The sequence below is a fragment of the Typopeltis vanoorti genome, chromosome 15 (genome assembly GCF_054136105.1).
Source record: "Typopeltis vanoorti isolate ZY-2024b chromosome 15, IOZ_Tvanoo_1.0, whole genome shotgun sequence".
Taxonomy (NCBI): domain Eukaryota; kingdom Metazoa; phylum Arthropoda; class Arachnida; order Uropygi; family Thelyphonidae; genus Typopeltis; species Typopeltis vanoorti.
Genome location: NC_143563.1, coordinates 23,920,019 through 23,929,870, shown reverse-complemented (window position 1 = coordinate 23,929,870; position 9,852 = coordinate 23,920,019). Strand labels below are relative to the sequence as shown.

The 9,852-nt window shown below is 33.0% G+C and overlaps 1 protein-coding gene across 1 annotated transcript; it reads right to left on the bottom strand.

Annotated features, from left to right (window-relative positions):
- Nucleotides 1-5,051: 5,051 nt before the first annotated feature.
- On the bottom strand, nucleotides 5,052-6,701 carry LOC150098507 (uncharacterized). The gene is made up of 3 exons (XM_090405245.1): nucleotides 6,451-6,701; nucleotides 5,811-5,917; nucleotides 5,052-5,774 (listed from the first exon to the last, which is right to left on the bottom strand). The coding sequence occupies exons 1-3, from the start codon at nucleotides 6,490-6,492 to the stop codon at nucleotides 5,315-5,317; spliced, it is 609 nt and encodes a 202-aa protein (XP_090261371.1). The 5' UTR covers nucleotides 6,493-6,701; the 3' UTR covers nucleotides 5,052-5,314.
- Nucleotides 6,702-9,852: the final 3,151 nt, after the last annotated feature.

The following is a 9,852-nucleotide window of genomic DNA, read 5'->3' as shown; positions in this document are numbered from 1 at the left end:
CATTTAATAAACAAATCAGATTAATATAGCACTAAAGTTATATATAATGCATTTGACAAAAATTACGAATTATATTTGTCAAAAGTTCCGAATTCCATTTCCGACAACTTACAAGCATATCACAATTTTAACTAAATAAAAGAAATGAGCCACTGACCAAATTTCTCAAATCCGTAATATTAACACTTTAATAGCATTTAATAAACAGATCAGATTAATATAGCACTAACGTTATGTAATGCATTTGACAAAAATTACGAATTATATTTGTCAAAAGTTCTTAATTCCATTTCCGACAACTTAGAAGCCTATTACAATTTTAACTAAATAAAAGAAATGAACCACTTACCAAATTTCTCAACTCCGAAAAATATGTTTAAAATGGTGCTTGGCGTACTATATATTATCGATATTTTCATTTATTATTGGCACAAATTCCTCATTGGACAGAAGTAACCACGTGCTTGTGACGTCACAATACAAATACTCATGCTTTGCCTTCCAAGTGTCATTTTTAAAGTGCAATCGGATGAGTGAGTGGGTTTCATACATCACTTTACACTTTCGTAGCATTTAATAAACAGGTCAGATTAATATAGCACTACCGTTATATAATGCGTTTGATAAAAATTACGAATTATATATGTCAAAGGTTTTCCGAATTCAATTTCCGACAAGTTAGAAGCCTATTACAATTTTAACTAAATAAAAGAAATGAACCACTTACCAAATTTCTCAACTCCGAAAAATATGTTTAAAATGGTGCTTGGCGTACTATATATTATCGATATTTTCATTTATTATTGGCACAAATTACTCATTGGACAGAAGCAACCACGTGCTTGTGACGTCACAATACAAACACTCATGCTTTGCCTTCCAACTGTCATTCTTAAAAGTGCAATCGGCTGAGTGAGTCGGTTTCATACATCACTTTACACTTTCGTAGCATTTAATAAACAGGTCAGATTAATATAGCACTAACGTTATGTAATGCATTTGACAAAAATTACGAATTATATTTGTCACAAGTTGTTAATTCCATTTCCCACAACTTACAAGCATATTACAATTTTAACTAAATAAAAGAAATGAGCCACTGACCAAATTTCTCAACTCCGTAATATTTACACTTTAATAGCATTTAATAAACAGATCAGGTTAATATAGCACTACCGTTATATAATGCATTTGATAAAAATTACGAATTATATTTGTCAAAAGTTTTCCGAATTCAATTTCCGACAACTTAGAAGCCTATTACAATTTTAACTAAATAAAAGAAATGAGCCACTTACCAAATATCTCAACTCCGTAAAATATGTGTTTAAAATGGCGCTTGGCGTACTACATACATTATCGATATTTTCATTTTTTTGCACAAATTCCTCATTGGATAGAAGTAATCACGTGCTTGGACGTCATCATACAAATATTCATGCTTAGCCTTCCAACTGTCATTCTTAAAAGTGCAGTCGGATGAGTAAGTCCGTTTCATACATCGCTTTACACTTTCGTAGCATTTAATAAACAGGTAAAATTAATATAGTACTAACGTTATATAATGCATTTGACAAAAATTATGAATTCAATTTCCGACAACTTACAAGCCTATTACAACTTTAACTAAATAAAAGAAATAAGACTTACCAAATTTCTCAACTCCGTAGTATTTACACTTTCACAGCATTTAATAAACAGATCAGATTAATATAGCACTCACGTTATATAATGCATTTGACAAAAATTACGAATTATATTTGTCAAAAGTTCCGAATTCAATTTCCGACAACTTGAAGCCTATTACAATTTTAACTAAATAAAAGAAATGAGCCACTTACCAAATTTTTCAACTCAGTAAAATGTGTGTTTAAAATGGTGCTTGGCGTACTACATACATTATTGAGTATAGTTTCTGGGAAATTCCCATGTTACTCCTCTTAAACACTATTAATATAATTAACGGCTATTGTAGCCTGTTTTTGTTTAGGAGTGTCCCTTATTTTAAAACATTGGCTAACATAACTCAAGAAAGGGATATATAAATATATATTTTAGGGCATTATGGGCGAGTATAGAAGGCAATTATGGCAGAAATAAAAAACGTGGAAAAATTTTGTACATACCTTGTTTTTGGTTTCATGATTCCTTGTTAAATCCAAGCTCCTTGGTTTATAAAGTATATAAACCGGGGGGGGGGGGGGAAGGAAAGCACATGGGGTTGCGCTTTAGACGCGGGAATTAAGTTAGGAAATCCGCGTTACTATTAATAATATATATATATATATATTATTGTGCTGTGGGGAAGGGGGAGGAAGAGAGGGAGAAACGAAGGGGAAGGGTAACCTTTGGTGGAAACTGGGACTTCTACACTCGCCCATAATGCCCTAAAATATATATTTATATATATATATATATATATATATATATATATATATATATATATATATATATAAATCCCTTTTTTGAGTTATGTTAGCCAATGTTTTAAATAAGGGACACTCCTAAACAAAAACAGGCTACAATAGCCGTTAATTATATTAATACATTATTGATATTTTCATTTATTGGCACAAATCCCTCATTGGACAGAAGTAATCACGTGCTTGTGACGTCATCATACAAATATTCATGCTTTGCCTTCCAACTATCATTCTTAAAAGTGCAGTCAGTTGAGTAAGTCGGTTTCATACATCGCTTTACACTTTCGTAGCATTTAATAAACAGATCAGATTAATATAGCACTAAAGTTATATAATACATTTGAAAAAATTACGAATTCATTTTCCTACAACTTACAATCCTATTACAATTTTAACTAAATTAAAGAAATGAGCCACTTACCAAATTTCTCAACTCCGTAATATGTGATTACTGTTAACTTATGTGGCTTGATGGACTTCAATACCATGGATTCTGATCCCTTCATCGCTATGAAATAGACTTATATTAGAGGTTAGCGAGCACCCGCCTCATCCTAATTAGGGCTGTAGGGCCACTGGCACATTGTTTTTTCAGATTTGACAAGTTAAAGTGAAGATCAGCAGCAGTGGTAAGTAATAAAAGAGGGAGAGTGAGAGAGGCAGGAGAAAAAAGTTTTCAGTTATAAAAATGCTGTTTATTTAGCTCAGAAAGGAAGTATCAAAATTATTCTGGGTACTATGAGCATGTAAGAATGGATTATGAAGTATTAGGTATTTTGTGAAAAGCAAGCCATGTGGAGATATCTAATGTACATAATTGTTCCCTCCCCCTTCCCCCGTGTATAAGTGTGTCTCACCATAGGTTTTAAACCTGGTCTTCCACTTAGTTATGAAGTATGAATGAACATTCAATGTTTTTAGTTCTTGAAGCTCAAGATTTTCTCCCCAACTTCTGTGCAGCAGTTAGAATCCTCTTAAAAAACTTAACTTGCTATTATATTCCAATGCAAATAACACTACTGTTTTTACTGTAAAAAGTAGCTCATATAAAAATGTATATGTACCAGATAAAAATTGATTTTTTTTAAACTCAATAACGTAGAAGTAATGCTAATTATAGTTTAAAAACAAATTACAGTCTTCTCTTCAGAGATGTGTAGGTTTACCCATTGAACACCATGTAGTATAGTGTATCATTTTGCATTTCCATATGTGAAAAAAAAAAAGTTACAATTCAGAGTATTAGTTTTCGCTTTCTTTGGTCATGTGCTGAGCCAAAAAGACTTTTTTTTTGGTTCTTTCTTTCTACTTCCTTCTTTTAGTACACATGAAACAGACTATGATTCTTCTCTGCTACAATCCTATCCCTCTGCAGTGATTTGTGATTTTGGAGGATCACTGTTGCTTTGCTGATTCTTGATTTGATTTGTTCACGTGTCCAGTGATTGGAATGCATTGCCTGACCTGATAGTGCAATGAGTACAGAGATGGCATGATTTTATGAGCTGTGTGTGACTGATGGAACTCCTTCAATGAGTCTTGACTCCTATGAAGGTCTTATAATGATGATGATAATAATAACAGAACTGAAAGTTTGGAAGAGAGAATGAGGAATGTGATGTATGGAGATTCTGGGAATTGAAGTACACAAGGTATGTTTAGAAGAGTATTTGCTGGGAGTGAAGAGAGTAACTTTGGCAATTGGTTAATACAGTTGACCCAAGGAGGAGTTTACTGGGTAACAAATGATGTGAGAATGAGGAGTGGTTCCTTGCATGGAGGATGGTTGAACCATAGAAAGCATTGCCTGATAGAGTGGTGAGAGCATGAATGGTCAGTGAGTTCAAGGACTGTTATGATAGACTGTGTTTTCTAGGAAAAACCTCCCACAATGATTCTTTTGACTCCATGGAGGCCTGAATCATAATCATCATAATAATAATATATATATGCATACTGTATGCAAGTTCATAAGACTTTCTTATATTTCAATATGAACTTTTAAAAAGCAAGCAGGTCAATGATAATTTATAACTTATTTATGTTTACATATATAAATAACAGTTATGAACCTTCTTCTTTGGTGCATCAATCCGAAGATTCGTAAATATAGCAGCACATCACAACATCCTGTCTTGTGACTTCCTTTTTATCTATTCGTAACTCTTTGCACCAGTTAGCATCATTATGTTATTTATATATGAAATTCTTGGTCTGCCTTGTGGCCTCTTTCCTTCTACAGTCCCCTCTATTATTTCTGTAATCAGTCCCCCATGCTTCAAATGGTGTCCAATTAGGCTTTTTCTTCTCTTATTGATTGAAAGCATTTTAGTCATTTTTCCTATGGGATAAGTATGATTTTGTACTACTTTCATTACTGTTCATTCTTACTTATTAAAGCTGACCACAATTATTTGAAATTAGAAATGGAGCATATATTCTGGTTGCCTATACTCTGCTCTGGATAGCAATACTAAGTAAATGTTGGTATTATTTATGAAATTTTAACAAATGTTCATTCAATTTACACAGAGTAAGCAGTGATAAATATGATTTGGCAGGTGTGGTGGGGAAATCAAATTTTATGAGCAGTGCATTGGTAAGCAGGAATCAGGCAAATTATTTAAACAAGAAAGCAATTTATTCATACTCAAAGAATGTACAAAAAGATCAATACTAAAATTACAAGGAAATTCAGGTTCGTACATGTCGGTACTGGGGCCAGTAATATGACTTGCAACTATCTGTTTCCATGGTTCACAAATACCATGAACCATCAGTTGTAAGGTGGTTTCCATTCTTAGTTTTATCACCTAAATTACGTGTCCTAAGAATGACTGCTCGGTCTTTTCAAAGGCAGTACTTCCACTTATTTGCATTTCATCTATCTATTAATAATACACACAATTGTTGGCTTTTGTATCCATCGCAGATATCTTTGTTTTAAGAAGCTCAATCAAATCGTAAAATATGCCAACATCTATTTGTATGTGCTGAATTCTTCTATTTAATGTACTGTATGATGGTGTTGGATAGTTTGTTATTGTTAGGAGTCGATGAGTATGAGCATCTAAAGCATACCGTAATTTTGGGCCAGAAATAATACCTTCATTAGACCATTTATGTTCTGCTGACTGATGTTGTAAAGATTGTAACTGTTCCGGTGATAAAAATTTCTTAATTCTTTCAAGTTGCATGGTGGCTGATTTTAAATCTAGTTTTAGTTTTGCTATTTCCAACTGCTGTTCGATATTTTTCTTTTGTAGAGCTTCAGTGTGATTAAGTTCAGTGTGTGATGGTACTATTTCATCTGTTTCTGTTATGTGTGGTTCTTCCCTATTGAAACTATCACTATTTAAGGCATTGTGTTGTTATTGAATAGCCTGGTTTAGTGGAGGATTTGGATCATCAAAAAGTGTTGGAATGGCATTTGGCTTTAGTTTCTTCACATTATCTGCCCGTTTTGACTCAAACTGGTTTTCTTCAAAATGGACCTAAATAAGGTAGAAATATATTTAAGTTTCGTTTGTTTAATTTGTTTTATCATATCTCATCTAAATGGAATATTGTTACTTGAAAAATTGTATTATTTCTGGACATGGACTAACATTTTGATTTTTAAACAAGAGCAACAATTTATTATTGTATTGTAAATTCACTTTGCAAAAATAAGCCATTAACACCAGCATCAAACTATGCATTATTAAAAAGAAAAGCTGTAGTTTCTTAATTCAAGTTTCTCAAACTATTAATGAACTGCTATATATTTTCTTTCTTTTTTTCTCTATAAAGAATCAAAAGAACAGAATATATTTATGCAAGTTTCTAATGCTGAAATATGATCACTCAAACATTAAGTAAAACATGATTCATCATTTCAGATAGTTTTGCTAGGGAGAATTATTTAAAAATTAAGTATAGAGACCACGTTTTTAAGTTTCCAATTACAAAATCGAATTCATGGCTATAGTTATTTGGGGTCATTCATCTTTAAATGCGAAACGTAGCATATCAGACAATTTCTTACCTTTAGATGATAACAACGCAACTCATAAAAATTAGCGCTCATTATTTATTTTTTCCAAAAATCCATTTCCAAATCGGACTCTTTCCCTGCCAACGGGCGGTTCGTTAACATGGCAGACCGGAGCGGACGCATTTTTGCGTGAGTGGTACACCGGTGTTCGGTTGCATTTTCCCGCCTGCTAGGTTAGGTTATCCTGATCTCTTGGAAATCGATAGCATTGAATCCTTTAGAATGCCTGTTTGTACAATTTGGAGCAGAACAACCTCCCATTTCGCTATAAAGTCGAAAAAATCAAGAGCTCGAACAAATACGACTCTCGATCCAATATGGTGGCAAGTTGGTGTACCTTCTCGCAGTATTCGGAAACGTGTCGGTTAATTTATTTTCGTATATATAATAATTTAAAACATACTGAGGAGCCGACTCTTTTTAAATAAAACATTGCAAAGTTTTTAATTCTTCAAATAAAGTCATACCAACAATATCGCGATTGTCGCCCAGTTTTAAGTGCAAATCTTTACAATTTTTCATTAAATCTTCATCGCTCCGATCTTTTAATTTGCTAATGTCTTCTATAACTTTCAAGTCCTCGCTATGTTGTTTTAAGAGTATGAAACTTTCCGTGACTGAAGTTATTGTCGTGTTTAAAATCACGAAAAAAAAATTTTAAATTTTGTTTAGGATCATGCGTTGTCTCATCTGATGCTTCGTAACCAAACATTTTTGTTTTTGTTATTTTGATAATGTCTTGAAAAATAGGATCAATATTAAGATCGTTTGCTACTTCTTTTGCAGTTCTAATAATATTTTCAAAATATTGGTCTGTTCGGCGAGTATTTAATTCTTGTATAACATAACCAGCCAAAAGGGTGCGGGTTCGAATCCCGCCATGGACGTGGATGTTTGTGATTGTGATTTCAAAATATTGGTCTGTTCGGCGAGTATTTAATTCTTGTATAACATAACCAGCCAAAAGGGTGCGGGTTCGAATCCCGCCATGGACGTGGATGTTTGTGATTGTCTGTGGAAATACCAGTGGTGGTCGGCGGTAGATGGCGTTGGTGTAGTTGCGGTCAGTTGGTGATTGAATGTTGGAGTTGTAGAGCAGGTGCCCTCCCTCGATCAGTCCTTGGACTCCCTGGAGGTGTCAAATAATAATAATCAAGATTTTCTGTAATTTTTCCTACATCAAACGTCGGATTCTGCATTATTTTGCTTGCAACATGTACGAGACTTAAGATTTCGTACCAAACATGAACAGAGCAAATAAATTTAAATGAATAAATATTTGAAATTAAGTTGTCTGCCTGAACTCTAGAATCGATATCTTTAGTTTCATCTTCTGTAATATCAAAAAGAACCTGGTAAATTTCCTTGATATTATTTTTAAGTGGCTCTACTTTCCCACCTAATAGCAGAAAGTGGTTTTAAATTTAAAACACGAATATGTTTTTAATATAGCCCAAAGCTTCACAGATATTGAAAAATAATTATATAATTCCCGTATTAGCCCCCCAAAATTTACAGTTTCACAGGATATCTTAGCTGCATCATTAACTAACAAATTCAATAGATCAGCGGCACACGGATTAAAAAAAGCCCTTGAAATTATTTTAAGGATTATTTTCCTGCAGTCCATTATGCTTGCCTCGCAGATTTGAACCGTTATCTATAAGCTTGTCCACGTAAATCCGAAATGTTAATATTCAATAATTTTTTATAAATTCAAATAGTCCTTGCCCAGTGGTATCTTTTACAGATTGAAAATCCAAAAAAGTTAAGAAATTTCTGCTATATTTGTATCGTAATATTGATTAACACGTTCATTGCCAATCACGCGATATCGCGTAATGCGAGTTCTCACCAAACGGCCGATCACGCGTTATCACGTGGACGTCGCTCACTAAATAAAAAAATAAAAAAAAATTGGCCACCGCACGAAATTCCAATTTTCAGCTTGGCAACGAACGATATCGCGTGATGCGAGTTCTCACCCTAACTGCTGATCACGCGTTATCGCGTGGACGTCGCTCACTAAATAAAAAAAATTAAAAAAAAATTTGGCCACCACACGAAATTCCAATTTTCAGCTTGGCAATGAACGTATTAACAAATCCAATAACAATAGATAATTCTTCTGTGTGAGATATCCGGAGTAGTGTCAAGAATTAATGAATAATATTTCGCCTCTTTCACCATTTCTAATTTTTTTTTTGTTTTATAGCTTCAGAAATTATAGGAATAATTTCATTTTGTATTTTATCACCTAAATAATGAGCAATGTTCCTATTTTTGTGAGGTTTGGATGCGATGCAAATGTTTTGCCATTATCAAATCAAATTTAGCGACAGTTTCTACTAACTTTAAAAAATTGCCGTTATCATTTTCAAAAAGTTTTTTGTGAAGAACCTCTAAAAGCTATACACTTGTAGATTAACCGTTCTATGACAATATTTATTCTTAGTTTAGTATAATCTTTGTTGTGTGCAATCAATAATGCATTTCTTGATCAACGACATTTTAAGTTCGCTGTATTTCGAACAGTTTTTAATGTGTGCGGAACTTGTCTCATGTATTTTTAACATATGACTACCACATAATAACAGAAAACCGAATTTCGCGATTCTGAATAAACTTAATAACTTCGTAAAAGTTTTTCTCCATTTGCTAAAGTTCGATAATAGTATGAATCGGAAAATTTGCGGCCAGATTCATCTTTTGGGAGATTCTTTATTAACTAATTGACGCAGGCAATGCTCAACGAAACAATCTCTAACTTTGGTAGTTACATGATTTGGCCAAGTACCTGGATCATTAACATTAAAATTTAAAGTAAATTTTGACGTTTCGGATTTCTCTGAATCGGAATCCAATATTTCTTCTACTGCAACTTCTGTAGACAATCCAGTCAGGTCTGTTTCATTTTCGCATATAATTTTTGTTTCTTCATAGTTATCTTGTGTTCTCTGTTTTTCTGTAGTAGAGCTTTTAATTCCTCAAATAAACACGGAGTATTTGCTTCCTCAGAACTTTCTGTTCTTCGTTTTTTATGTGGTCCTGAAGTTAGAAATTTATCCAGGCCAATTTATGTTCTCGTTGCAATTGTCTTTTCCTGTTTTGTGCCACAAGATAACTTCTTTGGCTTTTTTCACCGATATCTAGGGGTTAACATACTTGACTATTGGTTAGACTTTAAAATAAGAAGAGCGGTAAAAGTTGTCTGCCAAAATACATAATAATTTCTGAAATTTCCCCTTAAACTTATTTTTTAACCCCTTAACCGACTATTATTTTTTAAGGTGAATGGCGCCCAAAACTGACTGTTTTTTTATTACAGAATTTGATTTTTCAGATGTTTTGAATAATAAATAAGCTTACATTTTATTATTTTTATGAAAATTA